Raw genomic sequence first — 21,285 nt, 5'->3', positions numbered from 1 at the left:
TGAGATGTCAGGTAGAGGGCGAGTTATGGTACAGATAGGATAAGCATGACTGGTTTATCCTGTCTAAGCCAAGAGTACAGTATCTCCCTAAAGCAAAACATTACTGACTCATCAGCAGATGCTACTGCCATAGACCAGACAGATCTTCCTGAAAAGACCATGATTATAAAGCAAAATTTACTTTGTGACAAATACAGACACAAAGGCAGAGGAGAGAAAGAAAATCAGCAGACTCTTCTTCATTTGCCTATAGTACGCACTCTCAGGAGGTATTGCAGACTTCTAGCCATACATTAAGGGGATGTGGCCAGAGTCCCAAGTCCTAGAAGTATACACAATGCTGCTTCAGTTGGAGAACTATATTCCTTACCTGAGGAATGGTAAAGGTGCCTCGGGAGCCAGACATTACTCAGCACCACTCTGCTCGGTCACTGGAGCAGGATTTTCAGCAGGTGTTGCAGTCACCTTTGTCTGAGACACAAAAACCCCTTTATTATAGGCAAAGACTGACTTTCACATCATCTGTCTGTTCAGTGGTAGGGCCAGCATAACCCAGGTTTTAAAATAAATCAAGGAAGACAAATCCTCAGAAAAATATTAACTATAGGAAAGTTTAAGTATTACACAGCAGATTAAGGACCACCTCAAGTAGATACAGAATGACAAATTTCCTCATTAAGGTAAAATCTGTTTGCAAACAGTTCCCTGAAATCCTCTGGTTCAAGCAGTTCAGGAAATGGATCTGAAGATTTCAAATCCATCTCTTATATTACATACAGACTGAAGTTTTGAGGAAGCTGGAAGACACAACTGTTTCTCTCCACTCCAAAAAATATTTGTTACAGCCTGACTTCAATTAAGAACTATCCAGAAGCAATCCCTATCCCACCGCTGGTTCCACTTACCAGAAGATGCTCATTCCCAAAGAAGATCACAATGAAAGCAGCTCCCTTCAGCCATTAGCACTTTGCACTTGGCCACCAAACTCCTTCGGCACATTAACAATACACTTCCTACCTCTGCCGCGCTTTGCCAGCACAGTACTTACCTCTTTGCCATCCTGAGCTGGAGCACTGGGTGGACGAGGTCGACGCCGGTAGTTGTATGGGCGCCTATACCCACGGCGAAGTGGCTGCTGACTCATCGCATTGGCCTCACGATGGTTCTCTTTATTTTCAGCCTCTCCAGCCACTGGGACAGGGCGAGGACGCGGGGGTCCTCTGAAGAGGGGGAGATATAGGTGTCAAGTATGAGAGAAGCCCAAGAAAGTTAAACGGTCATAATTTTAGCCCAGGAAAATACTCAAACTGAGCACCATCTTTAACAATTTTGAATGCTAGCAAACCATCTCTTTGGAATTTGGTTGGCATACAGTTGGAAGGGAAAGACAAGCAACCTGGGTGTCTTTTCACTGCCGAAGCCACATCGGCATACTCTACTGCCTGTCCTACAACTGACATGTAGTTAGCCCATTTGAATTGGTGGCTAGGAGAAAAAACAACCCAGCAGTGGCCACACAGGCTGATTCTGCTAAGTTAGCCTTACTATAGCTATACACCAGTCCAGTCCTACTCATGATAGAGTGATCCCTCGGAATCTCAGTTCCAGATGTAAATCAGTTCCTGGATCTTTGCTCTTTGTCTTATGTTGCCTCCTTGACCACATAAGAGAACGCAGCATATATATCTTAAGCGCGTTGGCCCTCATTCACATTAAGCCATCAAGTCCATGTTCCTGAAGTATGCAAGAGCATTTCATACCATTTCCAGTATGGACAAAGTGCGTTCATAAACTGTCAAAACACAGCCCAAAGTGACTTCCTACTCTCTAGTTCCCATTAGCTGGCTTAAGTAATCCACAGCTATCTAGTCCCAAAAGCCAATTTAGCTTTTCCAAAGGAATCTAAGGTAAAAGCACCAGTGTCACTGGGTTTAGTGTGTGTAAATGCAAGCAATACTCACCTGTTAACTCAAACAGAAGCATTCTGCACTCATCTAGGATGTATCATACCTCTAAGAAAATTTCTAGCTTTTCATCCACCTGTACCACCAAGTCCTTCTCCACAGGGCCGCTCTCAATCCCATCATCCCCCAGCCTGTATTGATACTGGGGGTTGTCCCAGCTCGGATGCAGGACCTTGCACACTTGGCCTTGATGAACCTCATGAGGTTCACATGGGCCCATTTCTCCAGCTTGTCCAGGTCCCTCTGGATGGCATCCCATCCCTCAGGTGTGTCAACTGCACCATTCAGCTTGGTGTCATCTGCAGACTTGCTGAGGGTGCGCTCAATCCCACTTTCCACGTCATTGATGACAATATTAAACAGCACTGGTCCCAGTACAGAACCCTGAGGGACACCACTTGTTACCTATCCCCATCTAGACACTGAGCTATCGATCAATACCCTCTGGATGCAAGCATCCAATGAATTTCTCATCCTCTGAACAGTCCACCCATCAAATCCACATCTCTCCAATTTAAAGAGAAGGATTATGTGGAGGATTGTGTCACAACGCTCCATGAAGAATACCAGTGAAAGTAATACAGTGTTTTATTTAACTTGTCACTCATTCTTCAAGATAAAACAAGTCATAAGAAGCCAAGAATCTGAATGAGCTTTTCCACTTAAAGGAATTCAGTAAAAAAAATTGCAACATCTCAAAAGGTATGACAGTCAGAGGCTGACTATTTCACACTGATATTTTTAACTGCACTGAATTCCTCAGCTATGGAACTGTTCCCTCAGTGTAGAGGCTGGAAGCTGGAGTAGTCACGTCAGAACTAAGGCTGGAAAATGAAGAAAAATCCTACACTGGTCAGTTTTAAGTATGACTAACAGATGACTCAGCAACTTACTCCACATAACTCCCTGCAAAGCATCAGTGTTCATGTGTACACCAAGGGATCTTTACTAAGAACGGCCTACTGTGTCTTCAAGTGTCCATTTACGCTCGTTCTAGGAATCCCTAGGGAAAAATAAGGACAAGGAAACCCACTTCCCAAATAGGCTCCCAGCCTCCAATGTTTTCCACACTGGTTATTTCCTGAGCCAGATAGAGTTTGACTATTTAGAGATATCATAATGGTGCTCTCTTCTAGTTATTTGACCAGTCTTCCCTCAAGGTTTTATCATTGCCAACATCCCTCAGCAAAAAGGTCCAACAACCTGCTGTAGGCATAACAATCCAAGTCAGCAACCTGAACGCGAGTCAGCAGTGCACCACTGCAGCAAAGGCAAAACAGATTCTGGGCCGCACTGTCAGAGGCATTAGTAACTGAGAAACGTGAACATCCCACTCTCTGCGGTGCTTATCAGACCACACCTGGTTCCCACACAAAAAGGAAGCAGACAGACTGGATATGGGCCAAAGGAGTGCCAAGATGATCAAAGGGCTGGAGAAACCGACCTATGAGGGAAGACTGAGGGAGTTAGGTCTTTTCTCCCCAAAGAAGAGAAGGCTTAGGGGAAAACTCATTGCAGTATTCCAGTACTTATAGGGCAACTACAAAGAGGACAGAGGCTTTCTCTTCACAAGCCACACCCTGAAGACAAGAACAACAGGTACCAGTTACACTGGCAGGTTTTGTCTTTATGCAAGAGGGATTTACAGTGAGAACAATCATTTACTGGAACAACCTCCCCAGGAATGTCAGAGTCTCCATCACTGAAGGTTTTCAAGAGACAACTGGGCAGGGTGCTAGATAATCTCATCTAGGCTCCCTTTCCCACAAAAGGTTCAGCCAGATGATTTTTTTTAATTCCCTTCCAACCTGGGCTGTCCTATGGTTCTATGAACCTCCCTTTGTTTTTCAGCATGTCCTCCACTTCTATATGAAGACTCCTCAGTGTACTCTTGTCAGGAGAAGAAACAAAACCAATCCTTCTTGTGCTACTCATTCTAAGGAACTCTATAATCTATCTTCATTTGTCTTCCACAAACCTCATAGTCCTCAGTCACTTCCAGTCTTCACACTTGTTTCCCCTTCAATCATTCTGAAGAGTTGTATCTTATTATTTCAGAAGCAATCTAGTCTCTTTAGCACCCCATTTCTCCAGAAGTTCTAGTAAGGCTACCTCTGATAATCCTATTTTGTTACCTTCTCCTTTATAAGCCCTCAAAGAGCCTGAAATTTAAGTCCTGACGGACAGTAATACCTTCCACTAGCACAGGATACAAGGTAACTCTAGTGGTACCATATAATCCAATGGCCTGTAAAAGATAGGACACAACTTCAGTTTTCACTGAACAGCAGGCTTTCCTCTGTACCTGTAAGTGGCACGAGTGCCTAGAACTAAGCCTACGTGACACATAGGACTGAGCTGGATGTGCACAAGCTACTAGTCCAGCACTGAATTCCAAACTGCTGACTGCAGTCCACAAGAAAAATTATAAAGTACACCATGACCCTGCAGATAGTGAGCCCAACTGTCCCAGATCAGGAAGTATTTGGCTTCTTTACTTGCCCAGGAAAGCGTAAGAGTTCAGCTGGAAAGACATTAGACCCTGCAACTCACTTCAGTATGGTGCTCAACTGCTAAAAGTTAACAGGATACAAAGAATTCTTAGCCCTTTCTTGACCTATTCTTGACTGAGTATTATATAAGCACATTGAACATATTCTACAATTGTTCCTTTACTCCTGTGGCTCACCTTTCTCCTAGTAATTACAATGCTTCTCACTGTTCCTACCATTTGCACACACACTATGTATAGAGGGAATATAGCCTCCTGTTCTCAATGAAGCCTGTACAGATCACAAAAGCATCCAAACGTAACAATGAGCAAAGGAAATAGTACAAACCTGCGATAGCGGGGACGATATGTAGGATTCCTTTGGACTTGTTGATGAATTTGTCCTCCTTCTGTGACCCCATCCTTGATTTCTCCCTCACCACCCTACAACCAAAAGAAAAGAACCAAAAGAAGATGGACTTAAAGATGAAGTGTTACCTTATTTCACAGGCAGTGTATTAACTATAAAGCCCCAATGATGTGAACATAAGTTCAAAACTACTGTATCAGTACAGAAACACCAGCGTATCGGGTAAAAAGAAGCAGATATTCAAGAGACTTTAATTTGGGCAAAGAAAAGTAGGACAGAACAAGAGCAAGAACCAATAATGCTGCTCTTGTTTCTCACAATAAGAGACTAAAACTACCTGATGATGCCGCCTCCCTGTCTGCCAGGAAAAGCAGAGAACCTCACAGTTCTCTCCAGTACACAGGAAAGTGCATTTCAAGACATGACATTTACATTGTAAGAAGCAAGTGTGTTATGGAGAGCCAGCTATGGATTAGGACACTTCTGAAAGTGAAAACTAATTGAAAGACATCACGCTGAAATCTTCCAGAGACCACTTTTGGCTTCATTCTTCAAAGCCCCATTTCCACAAAAAATGCCCACAAAAACATCAAGAAATTTAAAGATAGAAAAAACCTGTGCTACATCAAGTCAAATACTCCTCTACACACACAACAATTTCAACCTTTTGGAGAGACAGTGGTTATCAGTTAAAGAGGAAGGATAAAGTTGTATTTCAATTTGCTTTTTGTTTGGGTTTTTGAACACCAGCCATTGTAATGTCTGTTTTATAACAAGCTACATTAACCATTCCCATGACATTATTTTTCCCATTAAAAGAAGGAATTTAACAAGAGATGGACTTTGTTTCCAGATCTTATGGATCTGATACAGCAGGAAACAAAAGCTATTACTTCCTGACAGCCTTCAGTAATCTACACTATGTTTGACGGGTCTCCTTCCAATTCCACACAGCTATTTTAACCATGATATTTTGCTCTATTAGGCTGGCAATCCCAGGTAACTGCATCAGCAGTGAATTTTCCCTTAGCTAAGATAATATGATGATTAGCATTTAGAAAGGCTGGAGTGCTCTAGGTTGTATCAAGAAATTTTTGGGAATTAAATGAACCTCAGTGACCAACCTGGACAATCTTCTCCTCTCACCACAATACCCTTCAAATGCATGAATCCTTTCAAGTACTCTGTCGCTTTTCAAGCTTCCAAAAAGTGCAACACATGGCCTAAAGGCAACTGGGATATTTCACATGCCGTACCTAGAAATAGCTATACCAGATATTCTTAACAATATGATAGGGTCAGCTGCTGAGGTAGAGAGAATACAAAATTCAATTAAAAAACCCACAACCATAAACACTACTATTGATTCTCTCATGCATAAAACTGATCAGGATATCTAAATATCAAAAGGAGTAAGTAGATAGTAGTAACAAGTAACAACAGGAGAAGTACTTGAGACAGAATGTAACGGAAAATTACATTTCAGAGTTTACAACGTCGTTATTCTACTTACATTGACTTTGCAATACCAGTCTGTCCAGTTTCTACCAAGATGCTTTGTACTACGTAATTTTCCAGTTTAATAGACCTGTGATGGGTGGTCAGAATTGTCTCAGTAGGTAAGAAATAGCACTGACAGTGCTGTGCGGCAACAGTGATTCAGAGGTCTTGCTATTCGCCTTTTGTGAAGCAAGGACCTCTTCCTTACGTGAGGACTGCCAAACCATACAACCAGGAGAAGAGTACAACAAGATGTGAAGGGAAGAGGACACAAACCAAACAATTCGGAACATGTTCCAGCACAACCACTGTTTCTCTTCCCCGGTATTTCTGAGCAAGTGCACAGAGAACAAGCACTCCGTTCCAGCACTGCAATGCCAGAACTACAGAACCATAAAGACCTAGCTGGTCTTGTCTGAGGGACAGCGTGTCAAAAGCTAACAAAGCATCAGCCAACATAACTGCAGGGAGGGTAACACAACAATATTTATCAGCTATAGCATTTGACAATCACAATCACAGCTCTTTAAAAGGCAGTATTGAATTTCTACATGTGTTTAAAGGCACAGCTCAAGTCTACTCCTCCCTATAGAGGGCTGCATTAGAATCTCACACAAAAGACTCCATCTCCTGTAGTGAGGGAAAGAATGACTAAGCCTGGTGAAGCACTAATCAAAAACAATGCAAACATTCCTATTCATCTTGATCTGAATTTTGCTAAACCTATTTTAAATTGGTTTGGCTTAAACAATCAGTTGGAAACAGAATAGCAAGACAACTCAATTGCTTAGCCCAAAAGTCCTGATAATTTCCTGAATATTCTGTAATATCACCAAAAAAAAAAATCAATTAACACATTACATTAGTATCACTGTCAGTCTGGGTAGGTCAATTGGCTAGAAGTGTGGCTCGAGACTAAAACAATTAACACTGTCAGAAGTCACTAAAACAGATGCAATGTCACCAGAAAACAGAATCTGAGCTTTGAGGTCTTGTTTTACTACACTGACAGTAAGTATATTAGATTCACTTATTAGGAGAGCTTCATTTGCACCACACCATGTCTGGCATTCACACAGCCTGTTCACTTCATCTCCTCCACAGGAACCTTCCAGCTCAGTGTAATACCTTCTAACAAAACACAGCTCAGTCTAAAGGACAAATGAATGAAGCTGGCCTGCTGCACTCCACGTTTTCCTCTGAAAAAAGCCACCAAAATAGGCAGGTAGGCTGCAGTTCCCTACGAAAACCTGGCACGGATTTCTCCAACCCTAAAAAGGTATAAAATTTTAATGCCCCCAGAGAAGAGTTTTGTAAGCATTAACTGTAACTGCAATGAGCTTTTTACGCATCTGCTTCCCCTAATTGTTTTTCATTTGTTCTTAACATCTCTTCAGATCAGTCTCTAGCTTTTGTATAACACTAGTCATAGTTTCACGTTTGGTCTCTAGAAGAAATAGTGTCAGCCTCTACAACAGCTCTCAAACCATTCTGCTTATTTTCAAACTCACTGGTATACAGGCTTCTTCGATTAGTAATACACAAGGACATCACTGGTTCTCAAGGTTGTTCCATGATTCACTATCTGTTTTAACATTCTGACTGCAGCTCCATCTCTATGTTGTTACAGTGTAGTGAAGAGGAAAACCTCTTTGCTGTAATAGATATAATTAAGAATTTTCTGATATGAACAAGCACTTCTGCTTTTCACAGAACTTTTGACACAATCCAGACAGTTCCACTGGAGCTGGTTAAATACCTCAGATTCCTGAAGGTTCTCTTCACTCTTGAGAAATTCAAACAACACATTCAAAAACATACCCAGTAAGTTACACAGAGTACAGACACATTTGAGCTAACATAACAAAGAAAGGATAGCCCAAAACATGCCAGTAAGGAGAAATCAACTCTCGCTGCAACACAAAGTTGGACTGGAGTTGCTAACCAAGATCAATAGAAAGTTCTTGAACTCACCTCAACAAATTAAACAATTTTTCTCTAGTAAATACAGGATTGACTATGCGGGCAGCTGAGCTCTAGGAAAACCTTTCACCTCAGCAGCCTAGTAGATCTTTAAGGATAGCAGGCCTAGGTACACTGAAACTTCTTCCTTCTAGTAAGTCAGTGGGCAAGAAGGCCCAGCAGAACTGGCTGCCCCTCTAACTAGCTCAGCGCACAAGAAAGGTCCACTGCAACATGCATAAAGTTGAGCAGGCATAGCAGAACTTTAAACTTTGGCTGCACAAGGAACGCCTGACTGAGCTCAAGTGTGAAAAGGAAGCATCGCTTAAGTCTTATACAAGCCTAAAAGACTACAGAGGATACATGTGAGAGTGCTGGCCAATGTCACTGCCTGGCCAGTATCATCTTTGAAAGGTCACAGCGACTGTGGAGTTTACCTCGTTACCTGTCAGAGTGGCATGCTAAGGGAATGGTACTGTAAGGTCTTCATGGTCCTTGAATGAAACAATTTACTCTTAATTTTAAGAGATGATGCCAAATCCAGGGGAGCAGTCAATGGATTGATGGGAAGGCCCAACATTCATAGGATAGTCAACAAGATAAACAGAAAGACCAAACTTCATGAACAATGGGAAACAACAAACACCTGGGTTAACGTGCTTTCATATGTAACATTTGCAACTTCTGAAGGCTGTAATTCTTGCCAACTCAATGATCCCAGAAAAAACAGTCTGTTTGAGGTTATGAAACGAGATATGACTTCACAGGACATAGGGCACCAGTCACACAACAGCAATGGTCCAGTACTCACATCAAATCAGTCTGGGGACTCAGATATAAGCAAGCCAAAAGGAAAACAGTCTGATATCACAATTTGTTCCCCCTGTGCTCATCTTTAAGTACCGGGATCCAAGAGTGTTATAGTGTCACATGCAAGCCAGATTTTTCAGCTGCACGAGTGTGCATTAGACATCCAGGAGAACATGTCACAGCATGTGTAACCTGAGACTGAATGTTCCCCATGTCCAAGCTGGGTCTCATATTATCACTCTTCAGGCAGAAAGAAACAGCTGCTTTCCGTACTCAGCAGTACACAGGGCTGTCTAAGACTCGATACGTTTGCTCATTTAAAATCCAAAGCAGCCCCAAGACAACACCAATACCACCAACCAAAGTATTCACTCCCAATAAAGACATTAGAGAGATTAATCTCAGGATAGCAGAAGGAAACAGAATCAATACTGGAATGTAGCTGGTTGATGAACTAAAAGATAAGACTGGAAGCATCAGAAAGCTGAACAAATGCCAGTATTCTAGTTTTTTCTACCTGTCAGAAAGCTGAAGCTGCAAACTGTATTGCCGCAAAAAACAAAAGATATATTTGTTAATAAGCTATCAGTTACCAGCACCAACTTCTAGCCATCTCTAAAGGACTCCGAAAGAACAGTTTTAGTGTATTTAAGTGGTGTCCAGCAGGATTAAAAAAAGACCTTGCGATAAGTAGTATAAACAGCTAGGCTGTAAGGAAGGATTTGACAACACTGGCTCTGCTTGCCACTATGCTGTCAACTCTAACACAAACTGAGAGGACGACGACATTGCTTGGGCAGAGACTCTCCTATCAGATCATTCACACATCTCTGTAAGTGATGATCACAGACTTGCCTATTAAAGAAATGATTATCAAGCCTGGAGTATGTTCCAGATTGTTGGATCGTTCCAAGCACCAATTTAGCACAAGCACATGTGGACAGGAGTAGTAACTCTGAGAATTAGTCATGTACCTTGTACTCCCTGCTCTGCAAAGACTTGCAGGGAAGCTGCTTAGGAAGGCTTGCAAACATTACGGACAGTAGAGCATAGTTTAGAGAAAAAAATGCATTATCTTTACACTGAACTGATGTCGGCAGAGGCCTACAAAGGGAAGATAAATGGAGGTTTCAACTAGTTGGTCAAACTACTACCATGCCATGCAACAGCAACAAACTTCCAAACAAATCCCTTACCCCAAGTAACCCTTACAAGTTACAGTTATACTACTAAGAGTAACAAAAATACTTCCCTTTACTTCAAGTAAAATGCATGGTGAATCACTTACATCTCCCTCCTTTGACTTACTCTTCAAACAGGTACCTTAACACCCAAAGAGATTCTTTTAACACATTTTAGAAAGGCACGCCGAAGAAGAGGCCTACAGGATACCCAGTAATAGAAAATACCAGTATCAGCATCAATGATATGCTGGAGGAACCCAGAATATTACTGAAGAATACTCACAACTTAGTTAAGAATTGACAGTTTACTGCGTGCCAGTGCTGAACCTGTACTCCCCTCTCATGACATGATCACAAGACTGCTGAGGAGGTAGGATAACCACCAGTAAAGAAATTAAAACTTACACTTCGAGGTGGTCCACGGCGTCGGCCAAAATAGCCACGTCGATAGCGGCGCCGGTCTGCAGCATAGCGGCTGCCTTCTACGGGGACTCCATCTGGACCAGTGACATTAGCTGCTTCTGCACCCTGAAAGGCCAAAAGAAAGTAAACCAGGTGTTGTAAGAAAAAAACCCAAACAGCTACAGCAAGAAGATAAAACAGGAAAGAGCCTTTTTTCCTATCACTTCCAAGCTACGGTAATTCTTTCCTTCCACATAGTGCAAAAGTAGATTTGTTATTTTCAACCCCATAACAAAGAGTTATTATCATAAGCTAAGATCCTATCAGCAAGGCTGAGTTCAGAGGAAAAAGCAAGAAGTACCTGATTAAAGAAAGAAAAAAAAAATCAAATAAGCTTGGGAAACAAACAAAAAAAAAAAGATTTGAGAAAGAAGGACAAAGAGCTTGGAGATTCTTACAGTTCTTAAAGCTACCAGTCTCCAAGACAAGTTCTTCAGGGCAATAAATGCCTGAGTTGATTATTGGGCAGGCTATGAGTTTCAAATACTGAGTGAAAATTAGAGATTCTAGAAGCACTAGGATATAGTTAGAGTTTTCATACATACTTAGAAATACTTCTTAATGAATTCTTTAAAAAAATAGATCTTCCACAGAAAAGCTGTATGAATGTCACCCACCCCAGGAATTAACACACAGACAAAACCACCAGATACACAGCTAAGGCTCTGTGTTACTTATCACAATGATGGGAACTCTTCTGGACCACGCCCCTAAGTCTCCATAATCTCTCACCTTCTCACCCTCAACCACATCAAATTCTACAGTCTCTCCATCACCAACACTGCGCAGATATTTCCGTGGATTGTTTTTCTTTATCGCCGTCTTTAAAGAAAGAAGATACAGAAAAAACCATTATTTTATCTTATGCATCCATAGCCCTGAAGATGAGGGAAGATGCTTCTGCCACAATCTGAACTCTACACACCAAATCAGCCACCAACATACGATATATAGATGTCTCTTATTCCCCAGACCCTCCAATACTCGGTCAAGGTTTACTCTTTCCTCAATTAAGTTTATGAGTCGGTTGTTGCCACAAGGATCCCCTCCGTCAAATCTACTAAATATCCACATCATGACATATTTCTGTACGAACACAGTTCACACTGAACGTTTCATCTCCTGCAAGCTGTACTAAAGCAGCTCCAGCAGCATGTGCAACTCATGCATTTACAGGCCTTAGAAGACCTGCACACTATATATACGGAACTTAAGACACGGACCATTTTTGTAGAATATAGCATTAATAAGGTATCATGGCAAGTCACAGTAACTAGAAGAATTACTGTAATTGTGGTGTAACATAAATGAGCATTTTACCTAAGCACTGTGAGATCCCCCAAAACTTATGTAAGCCCCTAAAAACACAGAAATAACACCAGGACAGTCACGGTCTTAGTCATCTCCTAGATGTTTCCTAGACAGAAACCCCAAAATACTATTAACAGCATGGCTGTTGAAAACCTCCTCAGACTCACGAGGACTCAAGCCTCCGACAGCAATTTTCAGCCTGTCGACAACAGGTGCCTTTCACTCTGGAGTATTTCTAGGATCCCACAAAAGGCAGTTAGCAAGACAAGCCTCCTGTCTGTTCATTAGGTAAAGGTTCACAACTGGAAGAGGCGAGGGAAGAAAAAACCCAAACAAAACCAAGATGTCCACATTGTGCAAGCCAATTTGGTAGCCAGCTAGAACAATTCATTTCAAGTTTCCAAGCATCTTTTGTTAGCATGAAGGAGGCAAGTACAGATGCAGTACACAGAAGCACACACAGAAATACAGGGCACAAATCTGGCTTAAGGAATGGGATGCGGAGCAGAAGAGACAATTGTCGTATCTGTCTGCAGTTCAAAGAAAACAGGCAGAACAAAGATCTGTTGAGTTGTTGCCTGTGCACAACCACTATATTCATTCAGTCAACAATAGCCCCAAAATACTTCCCACTGAAGGAAAGGTTCTAATCAGTTTGAAGTTGAGCTTGACCAGTTTAGGAAAAGTATTCCCATTGTTGCTGAGGACAGTCCCTGTTGAGCTTCAGGCAATAGGCCAGCATGTCCTTTTACCCTACATCTAGCCACACCTTTCCCTGCACCCTGCAGCATCCCTGAGCAGCTGAAGGAAGAATACAAGAATCTACACAGTGTTGCTACCAAGCAGACGCAACCCAAGAGGGTTGTTTGGGGTTTTTTGATACAGAAAGAGAATGAGCTGCTCAAGTGAATTTTCTGGGGTATTTAGCAAGCAAAGACACTCACCATCAGCTGAGACAACTTTGTCTGCTTTTCTACTGATTTAAGTGCAACTGCTCCATTCCTAAAATCAACTGGAAGTGCTGTATTTTCCTTAAATCTATATAGTAATGCTAAAATAATTATCTTCACTGCAGATTATGGATTTAATTCTTTCACTACCACTTGTACTGAGACAACTGACTCAAACTGATTAAGACTTGTGCTCAGCATATGACAGAGAAGTCAACAAGCTGTTTATCAAACTCCTTCCCCTTTCTTGTAAGTACAGAGGAAGAAAGGACTACCATATTTCTTTTAAGCAGAGGGTGTACTGAAGATTAATGAAGCTTCTCAAACATAATCCAAGACAGGTAATGGAAGATAAATTTAACAGGCTTCGATGTTTTCTTTTCTACCTTTATGAACAGGAACTTCAAAAATTTGTATTTGCAATTGAGTAACCCGTCAACAAGAGATAGAGGCTGCCACACAGTAGGCTAGGCTTTGTTCTATAAAGGCAACCAGGAACAATACTGAGCAAGTACTAGAATTAAGAGCAGAAACTATATGGCTTTACTGCTTACTAATTCAGCTGCAGGTAAATACTTCTGAAACAAGCCTCTAACAAGCCTAAGCAATAACCTTGAGAAAAAGACTTTTACTGTGTATCCAGAGGCATTTACAGCTGTTACTGTTCACCAGCATCCTGCAGACTCCAGTTTCTTTGATTCAAAAGACAGATGTTTGGTGTTAACGCAGCACTCAACAATTAAGACAAAGCCTTTCCTTTCCCAAGGGGACACTGATGAACAGACAGCTGTAAGAGTCTTCAGAGCTAGTTCAGTATTTTATTTGGAACTGTTCTTTCTATCCTCACATTATCACACCACATGCACATCCAGCATTGTCACAGCAATAGCCAAAGTTTGTTACACCAGTTACTGGTGTATGTACACCAGGCTGTAAACAATGAATACAGTCCAGTGAAGTGAAGAAAAACCTGTGCAGTAGAAGATATTAACTCCTCCTCACTGCTTGTTGATTCAAATGACACTGAAGTTGAAATTCACTGGCTACTGACACTTAACAGTGTTAAGCTGCAAGACCCTTGTATCCCCCAGACACACTCCACTCCACAATGGATCAATCACTATTGCTTACACCACCTCTACCTGACGCAGTGCCCTAGACAGCACCTTGCATGAACCGGCCCAGTGAGGACGCAAGCAGGACAAAGCAGGTGAAGAACTGCCCTCCCCCCAAACACTGCATGGGTCCCCCGAGAAACAAAGGGTTACTTCAAAGCAAGCCATGCATGCCCTAAAGAGAAAAGCATTTTAATCTGTACTAGGTTTATAAATAGCATCCAATAGCCAGACACCAAGCATTAACCCCCATTTCAATCATGAGATCGGCCTATTCCCTCCCTGCTGTGGATGTGTGCAGGGGCAGCAGGGAGGAGGCTGTATCTATTCAACTAGGTCAACCTTATTCTGAAGGGATTAGCATTTAATCCAGCCCCTTCCCAGACAGGCACAGGGAGGAGGGGCAGAACTAGCACTAACCATGGAGAGGGAGCTCAAAGCAGGATGTTTGCTTGTGCCATGGATTTGCTCCCTTGCAGGGCAGCCCTATCATGAGCTCAGGCCAGAAAGCCCTGGGCTCTCATAGCCAGCACATTCACACACGGGAACAGCTCAAGAGGGAAGAGCTGAGTAACATCTGATTGCTGCCAACCCAGGCCAGAGCTGGAAGCGTCTACTCTGCCATGCACAGCCCACCAAAAGGGTTAATCAGATGCAGGCTTGCACCTGATGTGGTATTTCTGGAACATCAGGCCAGTTTTACTCAGTGCTGACTCCTAGAGGTTTTCAGCCACAGAGATGGGAAATAAGGCTCTCCCTGCCTTCTCCTACCACCCCCCACCTCCCCCGCCCCCAGACACACACCACTTTACATTTAGGGGACTAATCTTCTCCAGATACGAAGGAGACAAAACAGCACATCTAATACTTGCTTGCTGTTGGCCGTTGAGTCCCTGCAGGCAGCCTTCCCAAGCGGAAGGCCACCACGACAACGATCCACATTATCAGTCATGAGCACATTTTCCAGGCTATCTTCTCACAGGTCTCAAAGTAGTTTTACAGTACTGCCTATCCAAAACCCATCTGTGTTACTAGAACTCTTTCCAGCCCTCTTTGGACACAGTCCCATCAGGCTGCAGATGCAGCATCTGTATCAGCACACAGGCATTAAGGAAGGAGAGCGACCACTAGAAATCAGTACATGTATTGGAAGTTCTTGCTCTCAAGTCCACCAACCGAATAGGGAACGTGTACTGCACACACTTCTCAACACCATCTTCACTCATTACAGGCACTTGAGTTACTCCCTTCCAGTGTCATCCATTGTTGAATAATGGGTCTACACCCCTCCACCCAGAGAAAGAGTTAACAGAGGCCCATTTAGTCTGATTCCTGGGGCTTCATGACTACCTCTCACTGTTGACCAGCATCTTTAACAACTACATACACACATATCCTCATCCTCCGTGACCAATCCTCAGTGCAAGTTTCCTGATTACATCTAGTGGAAATTACTGCCACTTAAGTCACAAAGAAAGCTCATGCTCATCACCCCTCATCACATGGGCCTGCAAACATTTCACATGGGACAAGCTCCAGGGGCAGTATTTAATCTTCCGGTGAAATAAGTCTCAGATGATGTAAAACTAGATCTAAGCCATCCAATCAATTTACATCATCATAGAGACAGAATCCTCTGTCTTCCCATTAGCTTCCTGTGACCTGAGAGTCACAATATAAACTTAAAACAGCCTACAGACAAGAAAAGTTAACTTCTGCGCTGTTAACTCAGGTTAATCACTGCCAAGCTGCCAGGTAACTTCTCTCTGCTTGGGCACACTTGGCACACAGCCTTCCTCCTCTTCTTCCTAAGAGCAGCTGCCTCATGCTCAACAGGTGATGGCAACCCAGGCTGGTCAAGAGCCAGACTGGATCACTTTCTCTCCAATACCAGGGAGGGCAGACAGTTCAAATGAAGAGGGTCGGAAGAAACAGAAGACACAAGCAGCATGAGGAAATGGGTAGTAAGGACAAACAACTAGCAAGGTATTTACAAAACAGTTGAGTCATCTCCCCAGGGGAGGGACAAACAAACAAACCACCATTACACAAAATAACACTGTGCCCCCCCAACTTCAGTGTTCAAATCAGAACAGACAAAAGAAAACATAAAGGGTTATTATAACTCCTCAGTTACAAATCCAGATAGAAGGAAAACACACTCTAACATTCCTCCTTGAAGATTTCAACACACATATCCATTCAGGTATTTGCCATAAATATTGTAAGGAAAAGCCAGGGCAAAGTTAGGTGGCTGCTTCAGGAAGCTGCATTAGAAACCTATCATAGTGCACGTCTCTTAAGTACAGTATCTTATGAACCTTACCTGATGAACAAACACATCTTCTTTGGTGTCATTTCTGCAAGAAAGTGAGAAGTGGTAAGAGTTTCAATTAAGAGATTTAACTAGAAACACCTGACTTCAAGAGTGAAGGAGTGAAACCCTCCTTCCCCTAGCCTGTAGTATATTCCCTAGATTCCACACATTCGGTGGAAGTTTATGCTACCGAGACCCTGCTCTGAATTTCCAGAGTGACACGCTTTATATCACAACAGACTCCCCACCCTTCAGAAGGGTGAGAGGACAGGAGGAGATCCTCTAACATTTTGGCAAGAGTTCAGTATTTTGTTTTGACATGGGACAGAGTTAATGACTGTGTTGCTTGCCTTTCACTATTCCACACACTACCCCCGAAACTTCCACAGGGGCTTCAACCTGAGCTGTTACCCCAGAGGTCAAACAAGACTCTCAACAGCACTGGCCACAGCTGGTAACAGAGCTCTCCTTTCAGTGAAACTCAAAACAACCATGCACAAGAGGCGTTAGATGAGCCCATCGGAGGGGGACCAAGACACGAACACGAAGTTGTCCGGATTAGGCCAGCCAGTTCAGATCCGTGAGCCCCACCAAGGGCTCTTCTGCCCCCTTCTACACCATCCAACTTACCCAAATCTACTTCTGTGTAATGGTTCAAGGACTTGTGGAACAAAACTTGCCAGGTATGTATTTGGCAAGACAAGCGTTCACCATGCATGAGTTCTGTTCTCCATAAAGCACACAAGGCATTTTAAGCCCCTCAACCCCACAGACATTCCAGCCTTAAAAGCCAGAGATTCCTCCAGTAACTCAGAAGCCTGGGTCTTGTCCACCTAAGGTTGGAGTGTGACCAATATCACATACAGCTCTTTGGGTTATTGATGCCATTCAGTGGTTTGTGTTCAGAGGAGAAAAAACAGATACAAAGCAAGAATTTCTGTGAATCCAGAATGAACCTGGAATATCTTCAGTTAGATGATATCAGAGAATCTCAGTGTATTTTTAGAGTAGGTATTTTGACCAAATGGTTAACATCTGAGTTTTTATGCAAAAGTATTTCCCTTCATCCTCCATCCTTACTTGCACCTTTAAAAAAAGGTCAGGCACTCATGAAAGAACATGCAGCTCATTAAAGGTGTACAAGAAAACATAAGAAACAACTAACAGACCCAGTTTGTAAGGAGTTTAGCCTTTTCTGTTCTCTCCCCAAACAGACCACCTTTGATGGCGGGGGGGTGGTGCACAGTAGTCAGCTGAAATGCTATCAGTTTGTTGAATGCCTGGCCAAGTTTGGCTATCAACTGCGTGAACCTGTAGTCAGATCCTTGGGCCTCTGTTGCAGTTACTAACACATGGCATCTTATCGGTACCACAGCTCTTAGTACAGGTATTACCATAAACATTTAAACATACCTGTTGATAAAGCCATATCCATTTCTAACGTTGAACCACTTGACTGTGCCAAGAACTTTGGTGGCTGGGAAGAAAAAGTTAGAGTTAGCTCTAAAACATAAGAAAGTACAAGAATGTACAAAAAACGCTTTTATACTTGTACATGAAGTCACAACCAGACCTATTCTGTTCCCTTAATACTTCATCTCCTACTTCAGCTTATACTAACACAGTAGAAGGAATCGGTGCTTTAACATGCTGTTCCTTAGCCAAGAGTTTATCACACAGCATCTAGAATGAAGTTCAGCTCTACCTTCAGAATGGGCTATCTCTTCCTTATCCCAGAAACAGGCAGTGAAGCTGAAAATCCCACTGCCATTCATCAGTTCTCTTTAGCTTAGTAGCTAGACATGAAACACAGCTTAAAGCTGTTTAGCAGTCCCATCTTTCACTCAGTCTTATCCTTCCAAGGAAGAAAGGAAAGTAGAATTGGCCGAGAAAGCAGTATGAAGCACCATGCAACCACGAGGAGAGGCAGCACACCCTTATTTTGAACAAGCTCTTTCTTGCATTGTCAGCACCACTAAGCCAGTGAGAACCCACAAGACTTTTTTTTTTTTTCTACATTCCTACTTCTAGAGATCTTATGTGATTTACCAGTTAAAAACTGACCAACTTTATGTTCCAAGGCTTCTAGGATCCAGACAAGCTATCTCAGCACCGAAACAGCACCCTACTCAGAAGCCATATGGCAAAGTCTTATAGGATCTGACAAAACCTGTTCCTCCAACCTACAGGAATGTGTGGGAGGGACAACAGCAACGGAGGTAGTTCAGCCTCTCCTCTAGTCTCAGCAACTGGGTGGAGACCACAAACTTGTACTTTTCAAACCTGTAGGAAAGGGAGAATTTTGGGGCTCTAGATTTTAATAGATGTTACTTATTTCATAGCATGACCACAGCTAAGCAATCTACAAAGTACTTATTTGAAAAGGACCTAGTCACCTGCAAAAGACTGCTTGTTAAAAACTTTACATGCGTTTGGGGAGTGGGAGGAACCCAAGAGGCAATTAAAAGGAAAATAGTCTAAAGACATCTCCGGCTAAGAAGTTCAAGCCAGTCTGCTAGAGGCAAGAAGACCACACTGCAAATGGTTACCTTCATCCACTCTACACTTCCTATTCTTCCCTAAACGTCAGAGACAGAGCTAGACAGACTTCTGGCCTCCTGAAGTCTTGCTATTCTTATATACTCCTCTGACAGACAAAACGAGCAAACTCTTCCTCCCCTCCCTTGACCGCAGAGCTAAAGCAGGAAAGTTTGCTGATAGCAGCATGTTGTAGTACTGCTGCTGTTACTGCAAGTAATAAAGGGTCATTTCTTACTGCACTTTTAGAAGTGAAGGTCTTGGTCTTCTTTAATACTCTTTTAGCAAAAAATGTCAATATATAGAAGAAGTAAAGCCATGTTAAGACCAAGGCAGTTACTAGAGAAAAGGGCTTTACCTAGTAGAGCATCCACTCCCAAGACTTCTTGTTTGCAGAAACCCAAGTTTCACTGCCTAGCACTGATTCAGTAACAATAACGGACTTCAGCATCAACATTTATAGTTGTGCTTTTAAATTCAGTTTCATGAGGTCATCACTAGGTATAGACACGACTACCACAAAGGCACTGGCTACATGCAAAAGCGCACTGCACTAGAGCTGGTGAAGAAGGGAACACAGAGAAACAGGTGCCAACAGCACATGCAGGTTTTAGCCTGCTTTAAGAAACAAGGCAAATACCAATGACTGCCCCCTTATCCTTTCCCTCCTCTGAGGGACAGCGAATGAATCTGTCAGCTTATTTCAGTCAGATTAGGAAAAAGGTGAGAAGCCTAGGGAGACTGTCAAAACCCCTCAGAATCAGAAAGCTGGTGGAAGGAAAGGTAGTCAAAACTCACTCCACCTGGCCAGCTGGCTGCTGTAGGCTGACGTCCACGCGCACAGCTTCAGAGCAACATTACTCCTTTTGCACAAGCTGTCAGAGGCCAAGGATGAATCTCCAATGTATTCCCTAAAGACAGCGTACTGGGGAAATACAATTCCCTGCCCACACTAGTCTTAACAGTCTCTGCTGTAGGGGGAAGAACCTCTGACACAACAGCATAACACTGAACATCCACGTGGCTGTAGTCAAAACTCACTCCACCTGGCCAGCTGGCTGCTGTAGGCTGACGTCCACGCGCACAGCTTCAGAGCAACATTACTCCTTTTGCACAAGCTGTCAGAGGCCAAGGATGAATCTCCAATGTATTCCCTAAAGACAGCGTACTGGGGAAATACAATTCCCTGCCCACACTAGTCTTAACAGTCTCTGCTGTAGGGGGAAGAACCTCTGACACAACAGCATAACACTGAACATCCACGTGGCTGCGGCGCAGCCATTGCTAAGCCCGAGCTGTCACAGCAGGGAGACCTGGCAAGGAAGAGGACAAGCCCAGAGAAAACCAGAACCAGTTTTACTGATGAGTTGGAGAAGGTAGTTGATGAGACAACACCTATCCCACCAGCAAATGAAAGCTGACATTTCTACAAGGTGCTGTACTCTGATGCTATCACAGAAAACAAGTCATTGGCCACTCCTACCCATAACAAAATAGCCTGTTCGTCAGTTTTAACAATGAAAGCCAAACTTACTGTGACCAAAGAGAGAAGACAAAGTTGACTAAGCTTTATCCTTATTCCCGGAAGTCATCTGGATGCCCTGGGCCAGCATCACACCTTGTTTTGAGATGGACTTGAACATAAGTCCATTTTCAACTTGCACTATCAATGACCATTTTCTTACAACTCCTGCTAAAAACCTTACCCAGCCATAAGGCCAGTGTGCAAAACCACAACCACAGCGGCGATCACAGAAACAGTACCTCCAATTTCTGTTTCGCTGGAATCCTTCCTACCTCAGCTTCAGAGTTGATCTTTACCTGGCTCCAATACCTGCCGCAGTTAGGACCTCAGTCTGTCCCTTCAGAACATCAGAGCCTGTCTTTCCTTAGCGAACTCTGGGACTCTGCACTAGCAGTCAGCCTCAGCTTTGCCTTTACTGACCTCTCAAAGTTATGCAGTTATAAACAAGAGATCCCCATTGCCACCACAGACTGAAGTCTCTCCTTTTCAACAGGTTGCTTCTGTTGAATCACAATGAAAAAACCCACACTGTCTCCGCACAGGGCTCGAGCACCGAGGCTGGCAACTTGGCGCTTTGCTTGCATCTTTACTGATAAAGATAAAAAACCCCACATCACTAAAGCTAGGGACATCATTAAAGTAGTATTTTTTATAAATAGGAAAGTCGTGCAAAAACCTTAACCTTAAAGGGGGTCACGGAGGGTTTGCCATTCCAAGGGGAGATGCCCCTGCACGGGGTCGGCGACAAACGCCGCGAAGCCCACGGACATGCCTCCGCTCACCGCT

At 43.0% G+C, this 21,285-nt stretch overlaps 1 protein-coding gene across 1 annotated transcript in view; it reads right to left on the bottom strand.

Annotated features, from left to right (window-relative positions):
- Nucleotides 1–21,269, bottom strand: part of LOC104490850 (Y-box-binding protein 3-like) — a 21,935-nt gene extending 666 nt beyond the window's left edge. The window contains exons 1-9 of the mRNA XM_010133195.1: nt 21,208–21,269; nt 20,016–20,128; nt 17,850–17,913; nt 16,446–16,479; nt 11,476–11,565; nt 10,687–10,809; nt 4,805–4,899; nt 1,049–1,220; nt 371–471 (exon numbers count right to left, since the gene is read on the bottom strand). Of these exons, the coding sequence (XP_010131497.1) occupies nt 406–471; nt 1,049–1,220; nt 4,805–4,899; nt 10,687–10,809; nt 11,476–11,565; nt 16,446–16,479; nt 17,850–17,913; nt 20,016–20,128; nt 21,208–21,269 (819 nt within the window). The 3' untranslated portion in view covers nt 371–405. The remainder of the gene's footprint in view (nt 1–370; nt 472–1,048; nt 1,221–4,804; nt 4,900–10,686; nt 10,810–11,475; nt 11,566–16,445; nt 16,480–17,849; nt 17,914–20,015; nt 20,129–21,207) is intronic.
- Nucleotides 21,270–21,285: the final 16 nt, after the last annotated feature.

Source organism: Buceros rhinoceros, unplaced genomic scaffold (genome assembly GCF_000710305.1).
Source record: "Buceros rhinoceros silvestris isolate BGI_N320 unplaced genomic scaffold, ASM71030v1 scaffold3013, whole genome shotgun sequence".
In the NCBI taxonomy this organism is placed as follows: domain Eukaryota; kingdom Metazoa; phylum Chordata; class Aves; order Bucerotiformes; family Bucerotidae; genus Buceros; species Buceros rhinoceros.
This window is presented reverse-complemented; position numbering and strand designations above follow the sequence as displayed.